This window comes from Littorina saxatilis, linkage group LG2, assembly GCF_037325665.1.
Source record: "Littorina saxatilis isolate snail1 linkage group LG2, US_GU_Lsax_2.0, whole genome shotgun sequence".
Taxonomy (NCBI): Eukaryota; Metazoa; Mollusca; class Gastropoda; order Littorinimorpha; family Littorinidae; genus Littorina; species Littorina saxatilis.
The window spans coordinates 101,131,472-101,152,115 of NC_090246.1; the positions used below are offsets into that span (position 1 = coordinate 101,131,472).

A 20,644-nucleotide genomic window follows, 5' to 3' on the forward strand; every position below is an offset into this window, starting at 1 on the left:
TTGCCTGAGAGCATGTGCAGTACAGCGTTTGGAGCAAAGGCCACTTCCAACAGCTGCTGGAGCCCTGATCCTGACATCAGACGTCCGATGCAGCCGAGAAAGCTCATTTGGGTGTGAAACCCTCCCAGACGCAGGACTAAGGAATGCAGGTCACTGTGAAGGGGCTCACTGTTGACAATGACCTTTGCCCTCCACCACAGGGGCTGGTCAAACGTCAGTACTGGTGTCACGTTGTTCTTTTTAGCCAACGAAGTCACGAAGAGGAGCGTTGAGTACACACAGCTCATGTTGGTTGGGTCCATGTCTATCATTGGGAGAAAGGTGATTGCACTTCGTCCTGGATATTGGCCATCACAGACTGCCTGCATTGTTCCAGACCACCCTGGGCGGGGAGATCGCAGAGGCCATGAAACTTTCCACACCAAGTCCAGTTTTTTCCTGTCGTCGTTGGTACTGAAGTCGTGCAGCAGTTCATACACCAAGGAGAGACTGATCGTGGAGGGGTCAAAATAGCGCACTGGAATCGAACCGACGCCCATCAAACTTTTGTTGGTCACCCGTTGGTCTCTTCGAATGGAATTGTGCTGCTTTTGGCAGGGCGTGGCAGATGCTATTATTCCCATGCCATGGAAAGTACCTGTCCCGTCCAGAGTCCGAATGTTGTGGTCCACGTTGTCCGCTACGAACTGAATTCGGCTGTCAGGAACAGTACCGTAGAGATCAACTCCTTGAGAAACTGCCGCACATTGTTCAAATCGCCTGACCTCAGCGTACGAAGAACAGAACCCAAGCTTGTTGACATGCTCAACGATAAATTTGGAGCCAAACAAGTGATGAAGTTCCACAGCCAGTCCTACCTGAAGAGGCGCGAGGAGTATTTTCGGTCTTGCTGCCTGAGCTAAGGCCTGTCCAATGGCAGCAACTTTGATGTCAGGTTCTTTTTTCTCGTGGAGGAGTGTTTTCAGAAATAGGACCAAGGAGGGCGGAAGATACTGTAAATTTGAAGGCAGATCTCCTATCTGTGTTGGGGAAGGGTATGTCTCCTTCGACGATATCATGTCTTTGATGTCTGCAAGAAGAAGCTTAGATGCTGTCTTGATTATACGAATCTTTTCTGCAGCAACATCTTTTTCCCTGGCAGCTTCGGAAAATTGTTTCAAGATCTTTTCAGCTGTTGAACGAAAAGTGACCACATTTGCCTTTCCTTGGATGCTGGTGATGATGACTGCCCCTCCAAAATGATCCAGTAGCTTCGTTTTCATGTGTCTTTCTGTGTATGGGTCAGCTTCTGTGAGATGGTCCAGCATTTTTTTGCAAAGGTCCCCCAGGGTTGTCTGTTCATCATCGTTTTCTTCCAAGTATTTGGCAACCCTGAGAAACGCTTTGTTTCGTTCCTCGACTGCTGGTCTTCCAGGCCTCCCGATATCATCACAATTCATGCTATTACTGTCGCTGCGAAAAGCCAGTGGAACATTCCTCTTTGTTCGAAAGTTGACACTACACTGATGGTGATACATTGCGTCGTAGGCATGCAGATCTTGGGCATAATGTATACGCATGCGTACAGTTTCGGCCCACTTGTCACCTTCTCCCCGATCTGAGCACACTTGCAGCAGTTTTTCCTGGAAGTTGAAGGTGCGGACAGAAAACACTGAAATTCCTTTTTTTGCATCACTTTTTGCTGGCAGCCCACAAAACAAGCAGTCATTTCTTATGTCAAATTTTGCTTTGCTACAACGCAGACTGACCGTCGATATTTCTTGCTGTGATTCTGCTTCATCTCGTTTTCTCTTCAAGTCACGCTTGATTACATTTGTATTACAGTAATTGTAACGGCATGACCTGTGCACCACCTGACCAACTACAAACTGAAGTCCATCGCATCTGCTCTGACTTGCTTTCAGAAGACCTTGAACCCCCTTTTCCGTTTGCACTACTGGGTCCTCTCCGTCCTTCACGGAATGTTCGCATAGAGCGCAAGTTTGGTTTTCAGCAGAAAAAGTACCTGTATGTTGAGAAGGGATAAAAAAAACAAAAGTACTAGAACTGACACAGTCTATTTTCAAACCGACACTGACAGAGAGAGAGAGAGAGAGAGAGAGAGAGAGAGAGAGAGAGAGAGAGAGAGAGAGAGAGAGAGAGAGAGAGAGAGAGAGAGAGAGAGAGAAACAGACAGACAGACACAGACAGACAGAAAAAGAGAGAGAGACACACACAGACGGAGAGACAGACATACCGCCTGCCAGCCAGCCAGACAGTACACGGAAAGAAACAGAGAGAGAGAGAGAGAGAGAGGGAGAGAGAGAGAGGGAGAGAGAGAGAGAGAGACATACAGCCAGCCAGACAGTACACGGAAAGAAACAGAGAGAGAAAGAGAGAGAGACAGAGACAGAGTTGGAGAGGAAGGGCAATACTAAGAAATTAAACATACACCAATGTTAACACCTCGAATATCATTTCCTGAGCAATTAGAAAGCGCTCGCTCGTCTACGAGAAATAAAGCCAGTAACCCTCAACCGAACATTGTGGCGTGACATGCGTTCCATACAAAAGTCTGCGAGTCAATCGAACTGATCATGCTTTTCCTGTTCGTTCAAACTCTCATAATAGCAGTATTTATCAAAAAGCTGTTTAATGCATCAAAGCAATGTATTTACGTATTCACAAAGTAAAACGCTTACCTGTAACTGTGTTTTTGTGGGGAAAATCTTCATTAAATTCAAAACCACCGCCCGACGCCATTGTCTGTTTACCGGATGCATTCCGCCCTTTGACCTTGGACATTCCAGGGCGCGGTCTGGAACCATGCGGTTTCCGTGTACGGCTAGCCACGATTGCCAGAAGTACATTTTTGTAGGAAATGCGCATAGAATTTATTAGATTAGAGCATCTAAATCCTTCTACTTTTTTCTACTTTTTGGATATGTTATTGCTTGATCATTTTTTGACAAATTGCAGAAGGTTTCATTTCTGTTGCAATTACTTCTTATCTGAAAATGGGTTCTTTACCACGCTACACCTGAGTTGGCAGAAAGGGCTGACAAGGCACACAAGCCGGTTGAGGGAAAGTACCCTGTGTATACTAAAAATAACCCTGACGAAATTAACGCGGGCACCACGCTGGTTCGTGGCATGGTCTAAGAGGAGTAACTCTTGTGTACAATTTGTTTTATAAGTTAACCACAATTACCTAACTTTGGTTGTTATCTTTCAGCGCAACAATATTCAGTAATCGTAATTGTTTGGAATGCCAGACATTACCCTGCTGATCTATGATATGCTTGCAAATGTTTACAATCATTTGATTTTATTGTGTCGGTTTCACCTCCTCCTCCCCTCCCCCCCCCCCCGATTTATAGGATATATCAGAATCAGAATCAGAATCAGAATCAGAATCAGAATTTATTGTCATTAAAGCACATAGCCTATTGACACATTCAAGATACATAAGTACAGGAAAAAATAGCAATATAACATAACATACATGTAATACAAAACCAAGTGGAACAGGGTGAACAAAGAGGACCTGAAGATGAGCATAGGTTATTGAGGATATAAACGCAAGCTCTGTCAGTTACTGATGGGGTCTATGTCGACCAAAAGAGTGGGATTCCCTGTAGGTGGAGTTCCTGTAGAGAGATTTCCTGTATACAGAGAATCCCACAGGGTCTAGTTCCAGAAGTGTTTCGCTGATATCGCTGAAAGTCACTTGATGCTTAGCGACATCGGTAGAATTTAATGTTTTTCGATCTTAAGTGATAATTCTTAGAAATTCGAGTATGGTTTGCAAGTTTTATTGCCGAAAAACTCTACAGGGAACCCCACTCTTTTGGTCGACATATACCCCATCAGCGTCAGTTACTGACGTATGAAATATGGCGGAAGGAAAAACCGACAGTGGGGTGAATCTTGTAGTTCCTGAAGCTTGCAGTCACTCACTACATATTCCATCCAGGCCGCGAAACCGTAGAGTGTTCACATGGTAACATTCTGGCAAAAGTACTAGTATTTGCTGACAGTGACAGCCTGAGTTTGCAGACAACACCGTGATTATTATAGTCATATCTTATACCTCTCCTTACAGTCGCTTACTTGTGGTGGTGGTGGTGGTGTGTGTGTGTGTGTGTGTGTGTGTGTGTGGGGGGGGGGGGGGGGGGGTGGGTGGTGGTGGTTTCAAGTGAAGGGGGTGGAGGGGGGTGGTGGTGACAGCATTATTCCTTGTCAAGGAGGGGGTGGGGAAGTGGTTGAATGGTCAGTAGGGAATAGTACTATGATTGACCAATTTTGAGATCGACAGCCGGGCGGGTGAGTCAGGAATTTTAACTCCCCCGACACGATTTTCTGCTAAAGTAACACCTTTGCTCCCCATACGTGTGCCGTATAACATGAATGGAAACGTTTTTCGCGTAGAAAGGCACACGTGCCGGTGTAACACGTTCAGCTTTTTCCGGCATTCAGTTTTCTCATTCGGCCTCGTTGATCTTGTGTAAATTCCACATTGAAAATCAATCAATCAATCAATATGAGGCTTATATCGCGCATATTCCGTGGGTACAGTTCTAGGCGCTCTGCAATGATGCCGTGTGAGATGGAATTTTATATAAGGCCAGTAGATTGCAGCCATCTCGGCGCATATTTACCTTTCACGGCCTATTATTCCAAGCCACACGGGTATAGGTAGACAATTATTAACTGTGCCTGAGCAATTTTGCCAGGAGAGACCCTTTTGTCAATCGTGGGATCTTTAACGTGCACACCCAATGTAGTGTACACGGGGGGGGGGGGGGGGGGGGGGGGGGGGGTTCGGACACCGAAAAGCCGCCATCCCTTACATAGTACTGATGATCGAGCTTGGGTACTTAACATTCATGGGGTCAAATTCGTTCAACCAAAACGGTTTTAATAAACTTATAAATTTGCTTCATCATCCTAAATTTTTTTCACTTTCTTCTCATTCAAGGGACGTAACCACTCGGTGAACGTTTTCGAAGAAATCGAATTTTGGGGTGAAATCTTTTACATTTTACCACCAATTTCCTTCACTATAAGTGTACTTCTTTGATTTGACCAGGAAACAACAATTCAGTCTCGAGTATATATTGAATGAAAAAGCTAAATGCTAGAAAAATGCTCCGCCCATTTCGCTATTGCTCAGACGCTGGCACATCGGTTAAACGAGTTAATTCATGTTGAGAGAAATCTAGGAGCAATCTGAAAAGAATGTGGACGCCAAAACATTGCTTTTGCATTGCTTCAGCTCCCCATTAGGGTTTCGATGGTCTGTGTTAGTCTGTATCGAGCATAACCACGAAAATGCACACAAATCTCCACTTTTTGACATAAATGATCAATTATTGCGATATCTAGTCATTGTAGCATCTAGTTGCCTACATTTAGTAATACCCAATGCATGTGTGAACGTTACAAACCAAAAAGTAAAATGGAACTCTGCCTTAGACACCTACAGTTGCGATCGACCTGAGCCGACTGTGAAAAAGTGGCGCATCAGAGCTGGAACACTTCCGCCTCAGAGCATTTTACGCATGGAACGTCTCCCACACCGTGTACGCTTTCTCCGTCTGAGTCACACCAGTGACACTGTCACATCACTATGAATCAGTTCTATGAATGGAGTGCCCATTTGAGTCTGCCAGCACTAGAAACGGGAATTTTCAGAGTGACATGACTGATCTCAGCATGTGCCCATCTTTAAGCTTTACGAGTCAATTTGAGTCTTTATGTTTCAATGCATACGCACACGATATCAATATAAACAACTGAGATCAATACATACAACTAATAGAATACTCAACATAAACCTAGAAAATAAAAATGTTCCAATTACAACACGGGGCATGCCACGCTAACAGCCTCCCAAGCACAACACTTTTTTTGTGTGACTCAAAGTGTCACATATTACTGAAAGATTAATCGAAAAATGGCTTAGGCCGTACGAATTCATAAGTATACGTAATTGGACCATCACGATTACAACACGTGGTGGATGGAACGCGACATGTTTTTCCATGGTGAACTGCTCGGTGAGTCATCTGAGCCGGCAAAGGCTAAGGCCGCGCCAATCATGTCATGATTGCAAGTCACACCATCCCTAGCAGGTACCAGGGTGCAAAAAGGTCGTCACATTTTATTGTGTTAGCTCGATTTATTCAGTAGTTAGAGCTAGGCGGGTGTGCCACCCGGCGGTGTAACACGAAATTTTTACTCCACGAAAACTTTACTCCGGAGTAAATATTTCGTACGAAATTCTTACTCCGAGTACACTTTTCGTACGAGAAAAGAACTCCCCAAGGCACGAAAAAATTACTCCCTCCACGAAATTTTTACTCCCCATTTTGTTTACTTCCAGTAAAAATCTCGTACGCAAAAATGGGATGCGGGCGAAGGGATAATGCCAATACGTGATCTCGCGCACACGAATGTCGCGCTACCCTCCTTCCACCCCTTCCACCACCAAGACTAACAGGGGACAAGGGAGTAAACATTTCAGTCGTACACCTGGCATGGGAAGTTAAATTGCTCGTGTTGGGGTGAAGTAATTTATTCGTTATTTATTCGTCAGGGGAGTAACATTTTTGTACGAAATGTTTACTCGGAACTCACCTGTCTTGGGGAGTAATTTTCTCGTGCAATGGGGGGGGGGGGGGGGGGGGGGTGGGGGGTGGGGGGGGGGGGGGGGGTGGTGCTTTTTTCGTAAAGGGAGTAACTTTTTCGTACGAAATGTTTACTCCGGAGTAAAAATTTCGTGGGAGTAATTTTCTCGTGTTACACCGGCTCTGCGAGTATCCGGTTTATGTTGGTAGTGAGAGAGGCACACTGACAAACAAGCGGTTTACAACATGATCTGGTCAATATTTGCCAGCATGAAAAGACTACACAGTGGCACCAGTAGTCACACGCACGCACACACACACACGCACGCACGCACACACACACACACACACACACACAAACGTACACACACACACACACTCACACACAAACGTACACACACACACACACACACACACACACACACACACACAAACGTACACACGCACAAACTTACACACACACACACACACACACACACACACACTGCAACTCGGAGCATATTAAAGACTGCATTTATTTATTATGTTTAAAATAATTATGATATTCAATGACTTAGAGCATGAGAGAGGCCAGGCCTTGCAATAAAGAAACTTAAATGGAGGAAAACATATAGCACGCTGATAAAGAGATTGATGGAATTGAAAATTGAGATCATATTCAAGTGTTCATATAAAAGGGTTTATTCTGTTCAGAAAAGAAGGAAATAAATAAAAAAAGGTAACATAGATGAGTTTCAGGTGTTCTAATTTATTCTCCGGATGAAGTCGAGCGAAATATTGTCAATGGTTGGAGTTTGGATAAAAGGGAAGAGTGGGTCTTGGTACGGGGTAGGGGTCAGTGATACCTCAAGTCATCCATATTTTTTTTTTTATTCAGTAACATTATTAGCCGGTAGAAAAAGAAAAAAAAATGCTGGAAATGCTTCATGAAAAAACCCATGGGTAGATTAATTCAGTCACTAAGAAAGAAACAGTAAGAAACGTACTTATTCGACACAACTACTTATTCCACACTGTACCGTATACTCACAAGCATCTGTCAAAATGCGACAACACCAGTTTTGCTCATCTTAGTTTTCAAACACGCCTTTCTCAAGAGATCAGATTTCAGAGCGAAAACATACTATAGATGTAGTCTGCACGCGTATAATTGTAGAAATGTAAAAACTTGTGTAGTTGTCTCTGAATTAAGTACATTTGTCTCTGACTTAAGTACACACACACAGTCACACACGTGCACACATGCACACACACGCACGCATACACGCACGCACGCACGCACGCGTACACACACGTACACACACACACGGACTCATTGTGTCTCCACATCATATTTGTAAATCTGCCCAGTTCAGACCCATTCGCCTGTTGCGGCTCCTTTCTGAGTGGTCATAAAGTCTTTGGTGTCACTGGGGTTATGGTCAGTTCCCCCGGCGACCACTCGGACATCACTCGCGCTGCTGGTGTTGCTCCTGTCGCTGGCCACCTCACTACCCTGACCACTGTCGGAGGGATTGACGACAACCCTAGTGGTTTCAGTGATAGGCAAACCAATTGACCGTTGCTGAATGGATGTAACCATTGGTCGATCCTCTTCTGTGGGTCTTTTTGGCCTTTTCAGGCAGCAGAGAAGACGCGTCATCCATTTCTTTATTAGCCTTTGGTTCTGCGATGCTGTGGAAACAAGAATCGTGTGGTCAAAAAGCTGTGTAACCTTATAGTTTGTTCTTATGTTGGTCAGAGTCGGTCGGTCATTTTTAATTTTTTTTAAATCAGTACAAGCATGAATGTCAGAATGAAACGTTAAAATGTTTATTGCTTCACGCATCTGAAGTCACGAAGAATGCCAATGTTGTTCCTTCATTCACACACTGCTTCATTCTGTCAGTACCAGTAGTTTTTTCTCTCTCATTTATTCGTAAAACACTGAATCACAAGAAGAGTTTATGAACTCCCGAAATTCAGTCAGACAACTGTCAATCAATCCATCCATCCACCCGGCCACCCACCCACCCATCCGTCCACCTTCCATCCATCAATCAATCCATGAATCAATCCGTTATTAAATCCAAGCTACTGTCATGAATAGGAAGTTCAACTCACAAGCAGTAGAGTGAGGTGAGTCAGAGGCATTGCGCCTTGCCTTTTTGCGCAAAGAAACATCATCACACAGGACAACGACCAGGATTATGAACAGCAAGCAAGACGTTCCTATCCCAATCCACTTCAGCTGAGTTTCGTTTTCTGTATCATTATAAACGATGCAATACATTATACAATCTTTTAGAACATTTTTTTTGTCTGCATCTAAATTTGATAAATTCAAAATCGCAGACAGACAGACAGACAGACAGACAGACAGACAGACAGACAAACAACAGACGCACGCACACACGAGGACGCACGCACAGACACAGACCCCCCCCACACACAATGGTGTTTAAGGCCAGGGGTGAGAGTAGGGAAGGCCTAAAAGCTATATATATATATCATCAATTTTTCCCCAGCTCACGGCTTTGAAACCTTGCGTGCGATTTGTATTGTTGTCTACTTTTCACATCTTCGATTATCTATAGGTTTAGTGATTGGTCTCTGGGATAGTGTCCACTGCACAACAACAACAACAACAACGACGACGACATCATCAACAACAACGACAACAACAACGAAAACAACAACAACAACAACAACAACAACGACAACAACTAACAAGCAAGCAAACATAGAGTCAGTTGTTATAGCTTGTCCCTCTCCCTTATACTTGGGAAATAAATCAGACCATTGACGCACGTAGTTTTTATTTTTTTATTTTTAGAAATGAATATTATTTGTTGTTTATGTTTTGCAAAGTTGAGTTACTCACGTATCGTTTCGGAGGTTTCCTTCATTGCCTCAATGTTCTTCAGCTGCTCGTCGTGTCGTAGCTTTTGCAGGGTCTCGTTTTTCACCTTCAGGTCCGCCTGGCAGGTCGCCAGTGCCCCCTCTGCATCATCATCATCATCATCATCATCACCATCACCATCATCATCATCATCATCATCATCATCATCATCATCATCATCATCATCATGTCAATGTCTGTGTGTCTTTTTTTCTGGGCTTTTTGAAACGTTTTGTGTGGTTTTCACGTGTTATACTGCTTGTCTTCGAGACAACTGTTTAGGCGTTTTAAGTGTGTCACTGTCAAGTTTAATGATGAAAGCTTGAGCATCACGTCTTCATTTATAAACTCAACAAACATGACATTTCTGTGGTTTTTTTTACCTGTAGTAGTAAGCGTTTTTTGACTCCGGAATGTGTCTCCTGGTAGTTGAACTAGATTTTGTGTTAGAAAGTAGGACAATTCGTGCTTCAGATTCGACCATGTGCACGTTTTCAATCATAAAGCAAACAAGACGTTGCGTACAGTACTGTTTTTTCTTACCGTTTGCTTTGACGTCAGAAAGCGTGTCCTGTAGGTCGGTAACTTGTCTGACCAGTGCAGAATTATTCTTCTTCAGAATGTTCATTTTCTTCTCTGCAATTTATACAAGTAATGTCAGAATCTGTGTTCAGTGCTTGCAAAATATCAAACTTGATAAACTCACACACAACATTATGAAGATAATCGATTCGTCCAAGATCACATTGATGGGGACGTTGATAATAGCGATCATGTAGATGAGAGAGAGAGAGAGAGAGAGAGAGAGAGAGAGAGAGAGAGAGAGAGAGAGAGAGAGAGAGACTGAGAGAGACTGAGAGAGAGAGAGAGAGACTGAGAGAGAGAGACTGAGAGAGAGAGAGACTGAGAGAGAGAGAGAGAGAGAGAGAGAGACGGAGAGAGAGAGACTGAGAGAGAGAGAGAGAGAGAGAGAGAGACAGACAGACAGACAGACAGACAGACAGACAGACAGACGACAGACAGAGACTGAGACTGACCTGCGCATTCTATCTGGCACGAAGGATATTTCTGCCGGAATGTGTCAGGATCGGTTTGGCACCATTGGTCAGAAATATTACTGCAATTCCTGCAGCCTTTGTTGAGATTACTGTCACTGCAGAACTGTAGGTAGCCACACGTTTCGTATAGATTCTGCATGTTCAAGCATTCGTTCAGACCAAGATTTTTCCAGACAGGTTCGTCCCCAAACACTGTGACCGTCGTTGCCGAAAGGGCAAAGAACAGTGACAGGAGTTTGAAGGATGCATTACTTCCCATTCTAGCTGTTTGGGTTTAGTTGACCGCTCAGAAAGAAACAAAATCTGAGGAAAGAGAAGAAAATCAAAACCCATTAGAATTATTTTGATCAAATCTGTAAACAGTCCAAATATGAAATATCACTTCTGTTTTTCCAATCACATACCGTATATTAGAAAAACATACATAAATGTACGTCACAGTAGTAAGAACAGGCTGAAATAGACTGTATGGTCTGTCAAATAAGAGAACAAATCCGTTGTATTCATAAATGTAATTCTGTGCTAATGTGACTCTTCTTTATCACAGACCTTTTGGCTGTTCTCTTGTATTAATCTGTACAAGAAGCTGACACAGTAGTTCTTTTCCCGACCTCGAACGGTAAGTTGCCTTGCGGTTTGATCAGTCAGTCTTTCGAAAATTGTTCCTCAAGTCTCAAACTGAACATACTTGGCATTTGGTGCCTCATCACGAGTTGCGACTTCGTGTTATCATCTTCATTTAAGTTTCTAAATCCTTTTAAGCCCTTTGTATTTTCTCCCGGTTTGTGATTCACTGCGTTTCTTCTCATCAGTCCAGTGAGTCTGAGATAGAAACTGTTAGGAGGCGGGTGGGTGGTGATTGGGGAGAAAATAAATGAGAAAGTGCACTATATTCCACTGTAATCCACTGTATTCAACTATATTCCACTGTATTCCACTATATTCCACTGTATTCCACTGTATTCCACTATATTCCACTGTATTCCACTATATTCCACCGTATTCCAATATATTCCACTATATTCCACTGTATTCCACTATATTCCACTATATTCCACTGTATTCCACTATATTCCACTGTATTCTACTGTATTCCACTATATTCCACTGTATTCCACTGTATTCCATCATTATTGTAAGTCAGACACACTGACACTAGTCATGTTGCGTTTAGTTTTTAGTTATTGTTTTTAATACAGTAATTGTTTATTTCTTGAGGTTCCAGTCATGATTTTAGACTCAAACCAGGGACTCAGCATTGTTTGTTACATTTGTATCCTACGTTGAAACTGACCCTGCTTTGATTTTTGTCCAGGTACATGTAGTTTAAAGTTACCCGCTAGAAATAGAAGGGGACTACTTCGGAAGTCGTAGACACCCTTTTTGCATTATTATTCCAACTCTAGATAGACGAATGGCCAGTCCAGTGTCCGGTATACTGACATAATTACTGATTCCGGCTTCATTGAGCACTCTTTGCTTCTGATTGAGAGCCTCACGTGTCCCTGCGACATGCTTTTGCGGGCGTAATGCAATGCAAATCATTTTTTAGCTGCATTTTGACAGGTCATTTGGGTATTCAAAGACTGACGGTGTTCATCGGGACTTAGGCCCTTCATGACATCATAATGACGTGTCACCGGAACTCCTAACTTTGGCAACCAAGGATCGTATTTTTGTGTTAATGGAGGTTTTAAAAAACCGTAGAAAATATTTCTTTTTGATATATTAATTTTAAGGCCTGTTTTTTTCTTTTTTTCTCAGTGGAGCTGGTTCCCGCAGTCAGAAAATGAAAATGATGTGTTTTCGCCTCCGTTAGCAAGGTCGGATTTCCCCGTTGTTACTAAGTAACAGGAATAACTTCTTCAGGGGCAGCGAATTTACCCAAGCCCCTGATCCATAATATGTCTTCACTGAAAAAGAATGAAAGCATATAAGGCCAAAAAAAAAAAATAGGTGTGGTTACGGTAACATAGCCAAAAAAAATAGGGTAGGTAGGTAGGCAATCACTTTTTTTTTTAAACTTTTTTTTCTAATGTGTACAAATTAAACCTACTTGACAGGGAAATAAGTGTGCGACACGGGCGCTTTCGCTTTCATTGCGTTTTTTGCACTCGGTTTTTTTGTTTTTTTGTTTTTTTGTTGACAAATGTAATAAAAAGTTATAGGATCGGCCCCTAAAAATAGGGTAGGTCGGGTTACCGTAACCACACCTATTTTTTTTTAGGCCTAATATGAAGTTCACAGCGTCGGTCGATTAATTTTCGGGACGCAGATTGACACTTGAAACTGTGTATTTCAGTCATACTATGGGAATGTCGCTAAACCTGGAACAGTTAAGGAGAAACAGCCGTACCAGACAAAAAAATTATTATTGCAAAGCGTTTTTTATATTGTCACATACTAGACTCTATCAGTAAACAAACGAACAACATAAAATAAAATAAAAGTCACACAACTCATCAAACTGACCATTATAAAAATTTCTGCATTTGTTCCAGGTTGGACGCATGGGTGTGTAAAGTGGAACACTGTGTTGTCAAACTCGGAACACATCCAAAAACACACTGACTCTCTTTCTAGCTCTGTCTGTGTCTCACACACACATATATACACCCACACACTCTCAATCACACGCACACAATTACACATTGCCACACACACAAGATAAATTCATACGTCATAACATTTTGATTTAACCATCTTATTTAAATGTCTGTTTTTTCACATAACATTGGATTTTTACCAAAGAAATAGTAAATTTGATAACAATTAATGCCTCAAATGTGAAAAAATATAAATAAGGGCTAGGTCTAAACAAATCGGATAAAAAAACTGTTTTTGTAAAACATGAAAAAAGAAGCTAAGAAACGATTTTTCACTCAATGTCCTTTTGTTTTCTACTTTCAGTGCAGTCCTCGTGTGATCAATGCCGTGTGTATACTGTTGGCACTGTATAATGTTCAAAGGGGTGTTGGTGCCACACAAGAAGCAGTACCAAGATATTTCGCAGCATAATTTTTACCCCTCTTCCGATCACAAACAGATATTAAAAGGGCTACCTGCCCAATTAACTAAATGCTACAATCAATACGCATAAAGCCGCAAAGCAAATAACACAAACAAATAGGCTAACTATGTACAGATGTCGCAGACAAAGTCCCTTTGTCCTCTGCTGACAGCGCAATCCTCGTGTACCCATAAAGAGCACTGCTGGCACTGCACCATGTCCTCAGGAGAGTTTGTGCCACACATAAAACAGTACCAAGTGTATTCCTCCGGGATAGCACGCATCGTCGATAATTTTCCCCTTTTCTTCCTCTGAGAAGATGTTCCCGTCTTGTTTCTCTGAGTCGAACATTTCGTAGCTACCTTCTTTCCTCTCTTCTGTTCTTTTGCATTCCTTTTTGCGAGTGACATCTCCAGCTTTTGTTTGACAGGAAAAGAAGTGATAATTTCAGATTGTTTTCTTCGTGACACACACACACACACACACACACACACACACACACACACACACACACACACACACACACACATATATACACACACACTCACACACATATAGACACATACACATAAATACTGTAAACACCCAGACAAAGACAAACTGACAGACATACACACAGACAAACCGACACAGACACTTGCACGCCCACACTTACGCCCGCATTTACACCAGCAAACACACTCACACACACACACACACACACACACACACACACACACACACACACACACACACACACACGAACACACGCACACACACACATAAACTCACACACACACACACACTCTTATTGAAGTAAACGGCTTTTGCAAAAACTTGCACGAAGAGTGGTGAGAAAAAAATTGGGGGGCAGGTGTCCGGGGGGCAGTTGTCCTCCCTCGGTGGGGGGGCAGGTGTCCGGGGGGCAATTGTCCTAGTAGGGCAATTATCCGGAGGGGGGGGGGGGGCAGTTGTCGGGGAATAATTATCCCGGGGGCAATTAGCCTGCCACGGACTAAAAACACCAGTGTTCACTTTATCGTTTGATGAGGGTAAGATGGAACAGAATGCGTCAAAGCTGGAACACTGTTCCATGTTTGCCTCTATATGTGTTCCAGCATAGCCGCATGGCACCTGCATGGATTTCGACTTTAGCTGTAGGATACATGTGACGTTTCCAATCTTTTTTCCCCGTTCATAGTGTAACACATTGATGTAGGTTTGTAATAGCAATCAACATTTTATGTGAACGTATATAGATAAAGAGTAATAAAACGAATTCTAGACAATAGAAATAAGAAGAAGAAGGGAGAAAAGTTAAAAAAACCTACCTCTTCTTTGGTTTTGCCGCAGTTGCCATTTTTCTTTTTGCAATAACATCGGGGGAGGTCACTAGACATTTCTGCTAAACAAAATTTCATGAATTGTTTACCGTTGACCGCATATTGAGGTGTTCCAAGTTAGCCGACTGTTCCGGGATTGGCGACTTTCCCTTATTTCCAACTTAAGTTTGCTGCCTGGCTGATATTCTGAAGATGTAATGCTTAATAACATCTCATCTAGCCACGACTTAATACTTAACTTTGTCATCTGAAGGATCAGAACGGAAAAAATACCAACCTTAAGCTTTCGATAAGTGGACAATGATCTTGAGATAAATCGCCGGATTTCAACGGTAGCCCTCGAGAGACGAGTGCAATGCAATGCAATGCCAATTATTTTCTAGCTGCATTTTGACAGGTCATTTGGGTTTTTATATTCAAAGACTGACGGTGTTCATCGGGACTTAGGCCCTTCATGACATCATAATGACGTGTCACCGGAACTCCTAACTTTGGCAACCAAGGATCGTATTTTCGTGTTTATGGAGGTTTTAAAAAACCGTAGAAAATATTTCTTTTTGATATATTAATTGTAAGGCCTGTTTTTTGTTTTTGTTTTCTCAGTGGAGCTGGTTCCCGCAGTCAGAAAATAAAAATGATGTGTTTTCGCCTCCGTTAGCAAGGTCGGATTTCCCCGTTGTTACTGACAGGAATAACTAAAAATAAAGACACGCGGTACACCCACATTACATAGGTCGTACTGCATAATGTGTGTTTTTTCCTCGGAAATCAAGTGCACAATTAAACTATAGAAAGAGACGTACATTTGTTTAGTTTACAAAAAAGAAATGGATCCTGACAAAAAGAGCTTGCATGGGGGCTTATTTCTGCGCTAATTGTTAGATATTATATCAAGAACGTGTTCACCGACATTTTTGCTGCCATGTCAAGTTAAGTTACAACGACATCTTAAGGGGCAGTGAATTTACCCAAGCCGCTGATCCATAATATGTCTTCACTGAAAAAGGCGACAAAGCCCTTAAACAAAAAAGAATGAAAGCATATGAAGTTCACAGCGTCGGTCGATTAATTTTCGGGACGCAGATTGACACTTGAAACTGTGTATTTCAGTCATACTATTTCCAACTTAAGTTTGCTGCCTGGCTGATATTCTGAAGATGTAATGCTTAATAACATCTCATCTAGCCACGATTTAATACTGAATTGTCATCTGAAGGATCAGAACGGAAACAATACCAACCTTAAGCTTTCGATAAGTGGACAATGATCTTGAGATAAATCGCCCGATTTCAACGGTAGCCCTCGATAGACGAGTGCAGTGCGAAGACTGCCGCTCGGCGACAAACCACACAAGGGCCGCAGCCAAAGAGGGATTGGTCTCGCAAGGCTATAGAGAACACACAAGCAAGGCATTTTTTCATTAGCTCTTGCGTTTTGTGCCTGCGCACCCGATTTTCCTGCCATTCTCATAGTCTTTCAATTTTGATCCCCCATATATTCACAGATTTAAAACACACAGACACACGGACAGACAAACAAACAAACGAATTAACAAACCTACGACAGAATACCTGATTTGATGTGTCGAAGACAAAGCCTTTATATTCACAGGGGTCTTAATCGTTTTGTTTGTTGTTGTGTTGTTGTTTTTCTCAGAAAAAGGCATATGTGCTTGCCAGTTCCATACAAAATCTGTCCATGATAGCAAAAAACATCAACAAACAACCCCCCCCCCCCCCAAAAAAAAAAAAAAAAAAAAAAAAACCGACTGCAAATTATATTTTGAAATTGTGCAACTGGTTTTGGTAGGTATGGTTCTTTATGAGATACCGTGGTATGAGCTCATGTCTGCAATTTGTTGTTTCCCTAGAGGGTCTGACTTTGACAACAGGAGACCTTCCTTCAATCTATATTCCGTGTACTGCCTGTGTGGAATTGCATTTTTGTTGTTGCTCGATACATTTTGTAACTGACACCTATATCAGTCTGCGATATGAACTCAGCTACAAATTGCCCCTCTGCATAAGACGTTTGCCAGGTTGTTGTCTTGTCCTATGTGTTCAAGTGGAAGAATGCTTTTGTCCCACGTAAAATCCGGGACAGCTTTATGGTCGTTTACATGATCGTTAGGAGGAATGAATCTTGAAAAGCTGTGGCAATATAAGAAAGACAAGAGGAGATACTGTTAATGTTAATACTGTCAAATGAGGAAGAAACTGGGAACAAGGTGTCCTCCATCGCCTTAAGGAACGTCAGCATGGTTTTGGTCACGTGACCGATTACGTGGATCGGATATTACCGCTCTGAGTGGATCCTATAATATCAGTGACAAATATAACCGACTATAAAGTATACGGCCTTAGCCTCATGTTTTTTTCCCAGGCCTGTTTTTTCCCCGCATGTTATTAACTTATATTTTTCCAACCATATACCGTAAAGTACCTTGTAAGCGCCCACCTTCATAATGCACCTATTTCTCTCAACAATAGGGGGTGGGCGTTTACCAGGGAAGGAACCCTGTTCAGAATCGGTTCCAAACTAAATCCCCCAAGGTCGACCTCTTCAAACCTCAGGTGAGTCTACTCTAGCAAATCTTCATCCTGTTTTGGCATTGCTGTTCTACTAGTTCAGTACTGTGTGCGGATCTTAAGAAACCACCACAAAACATATTTTTTTTCTGAAACCGTTGATGCAAATGTGGGGGGTTGTCGTTTACAAGGTACTATACCGTACACGCAGATTTTGACCCAAAGTAGGTTGTAGGCGTTTGCTCGATACTGTGCGCTTATAAAGGTATTTTACGGTGGTGCCCATTTTTAAGCCACCATTAGTATAATGGGGCTTACTGGATTTGCTCTGTCTGTTTGTTTGTTTGAGGCGGGCGGGCGGTCGGTCGGTGTTTGTCGGGTAAGACTTGTGTCTCTGGGTCAATTAAGCTCAAATTTCGTGAAATTGTTAGGAATAGGGTTAGACAGGGTGTATGCAAAAAATGACATTCCTAACGGTAGTCAAACGGAAGATATTAGCTTTTAACGCTTTTACAAACCGAGCCAGGGAACGAAACCCACTGACAGACTCATACGTTTGCGGGAATTCCCGCACCCAGAACTCCGAGTTACTTCCCTTCGAGTCTCGTTCTATCACTGACAGCATGACAAAAACAAGTGTTGACCTTAACGGGGTCAAGAAGCCCGCCCTTGGTAATATGAGGTGGGACATGGATTTTTGATCGAGACTTCATGTAAATCTCAAACACCATAGATCCTTCATAACGACCGATTTTTGAAGAATTATTCCGTAAATAAACAAATAAATAGTGACGTCATTTGAACTACACAGTCTATATGTGGTGGGTTGTGGACGACCCACTTTTGAATTAAAGAAGTCATTTTACTTTGTTTATTTCTATTTGGATGGCGTGGGTTGTGCAGAAGGATAATTTTTATGTTGAATATTTAAAAGTATGGGCCGTTCATGAGTAATAATCATTGGTACTGTGAAGGTTAAGTGACGCAAAAGTGTGTACGTCATTTACTTTGGAAAGAGGCGGTAATGAGTTACTTCCCTTCGGGTCTCGTTCTATCACTGACAGCATGCGAACATGCGTTGGATTATTAAGCCGCCTTGTAAAGGGTGCTTACTGGATTTGCTCTGCCTGTTTGTCCGGGTTTCAGGTGGTTGTTTGTCTACCATGTCACTACGCGTAAAGAGCTCGGTCATTTAATTTTTTTATTTTTTTATTAATTTATTCATTTAATTTTTTAAAATTAATTCTTTCTAAAATTTATTTATTTACTTTAATTTTTTTATTTTTTTTAATAATTTATTCATTAAAAAAAAATCTCCCTCCCTCTGTCTGTCTGTCTGTCTGTCTGTCTCCGTGTCCCACCCCCATATTACCAAGGGCGGCTTCTTGACCCCGTTAAGGTCAACAGTTGTTGTAACAGACGACACTCCTCGTTGCGATGGCTGCTGTCACAAATATTTATAGAACGGTGCCTATTCTCTAACACCTGCACACATAACATCACTGGCACTCATGAATAATAGCATATGATCCAAAATAATTTGCTTTTAGATTGACTAAGTAAAGATTGTTAAATGATAATTAAGCAAAGCGATGACTCAAAACATGTTAGTTCACGGATATGATGACAATATCATTTCAAAACAATTCATCAGAATGATTTGAACTTTTGCAAAAATGTTCAAGATCTATGTTTTGTTCGAAAGGCTAAGCTCTTAGGAAAAACAGTGAAAGTGATACAAATGTTGACTTCGTGAGTACAGCATTTATGAAAACTGGAAAATGTGTATCTCTGTAACTGTTTTCACTAGAGCTAAGCCTTTTGATTGAACGTGTGTTGGTTTTGGAGATGAATGTCAAGTTTACAACAGCGTCACTCACCAGATTCAGCCGTGTTTATTGTTAGGTCCCTTTCACTATTAAAAAAGGAATAAAAAACAAAATACCAAACAATCAATCAATCAATCAACCAATCAACCAATCAACCATCAATCCAACCAACCAACCAACCAACCAACCAACCAACCAACCAACCAACCAACCAACCACTCAACCTATCAATCAAAGAACAAATGCATACATAAAAAGACAAATAGATACAAATATAATGATAAATAAAGAGACAAACAAACAGATGATAGATAAATGATATCTACTCATAAATAAATGAATTAATAAATAAATAAAAGAAGAAACAATTTTTTTTTTAAATTTGGGATACCAATAAGGCAATAATGAGACCTGTCCTTTTTATATTTAGTCAAGTTTTGACTAAATATTTTAACATCGAGGGGGAATCGAAACGAGGGTATGGTGTATGTGCGTCTGTCTGTGTGTGTGTGTAGAGCGATTCAGACTAAACTACTGGACCGATCTTTATGAAATTTGACATGAGAGTTCCTGGGTATGAAATCCCCGAACGTTTTTTTCATTTTTTTGATAAATGTCTTTGATGACGTCATATCCGGCTTTTCGTGAAAGTTGAGGCGGCACTGTCACGCCCTCATTTTTCAACCAAATTGGTTGAAATTTTCGTCAAGTACTCTTCGACGAAGCCCGGGGTTCGGTATTGCATTTCAGCTTGGTGGCTTAAAAATTAATTAATGACTTTGGTCATTAAAAATCTGAAAATTGTAAAAAAAAAAAAAAATTTATAAAACGATCCAAATTTACGTTTATCTTATTCTCCATCACTTGCCGATTCCAAAAACATATAAATATGTTATATTCGGATTAAAAACAAGCTCTGAAAATTAAATATATAAAAATTATTATCAATTTTTTTTCCCCGAAATCAATTTAAAAACACTTTCATCTTATTCCTTGTCGGTTCCTGATTCCAAAAATATATAGATATGATATGTTTGGATTAAAAACACGCTCAGAAAGTTAAAACGAAGAGAGGTACAGAAAAGCGTGCTATCCTTCTCAGCGCAACGAATACCCCGCTCTTCTTGTCCATTCCACGTGCACTGCCTTTGCCACGGGCGGTGGAGTGACGATGCTACGAGTATACGGTCTTGCTGCGTTGCGTTGCGTTCAGTTTCATTCTGTGAGTTCGACAGCTACTTGACTAAATATTGTATTTTCGCCTTACGCGACTTGTTCTTCTTCTTCTTCTTCTTCTTCTTCTTCTTTTTAAATACTACGCTATGAGATTCTTCTTGAATCTTTTAGCTGTGATGGGGTATGAAAGCAGGGCCGGACTACCGGGGGGGTTATAGGGGTTGCGCAA

General features: G+C 41.7%; 2 protein-coding genes across 6 annotated transcripts in view; one reads left to right on the forward strand and one right to left on the reverse strand.

Moving 5' to 3' along the window:
• Positions 1 to 20,644, forward strand: part of LOC138960360 (uncharacterized) — a 112,553-nt gene that overhangs the window by 53,681 nt on the left and 38,228 nt on the right. The window lies entirely within an intron of this gene.
• Positions 7,269 to 15,304, reverse strand: LOC138960356 (uncharacterized). Of its 4 annotated transcripts, none has more exons than XM_070332246.1 (6): positions 15,160 to 15,304; positions 10,530 to 10,853; positions 10,036 to 10,128; positions 9,475 to 9,594; positions 8,715 to 8,855; positions 7,269 to 8,285 (listed from the first exon to the last, which is right to left on the reverse strand). In XM_070332246.1, the coding sequence occupies exons 2-6, from the start codon at positions 10,807 to 10,809 to the stop codon at positions 7,963 to 7,965; spliced, it is 957 nt and encodes a 318-aa protein (XP_070188347.1). In that variant the 5' UTR covers positions 10,810 to 10,853; positions 15,160 to 15,304; the 3' UTR covers positions 7,269 to 7,962. The 4 variants fall into 4 exon arrangements, with proteins under 4 accessions (XP_070188347.1, XP_070188345.1, XP_070188344.1 ...); XM_070332244.1 differs by lacking the exon at positions 15,160 to 15,304 and adding an exon at positions 11,162 to 11,400; XM_070332243.1 differs by lacking the exon at positions 15,160 to 15,304 and adding an exon at positions 11,100 to 11,400.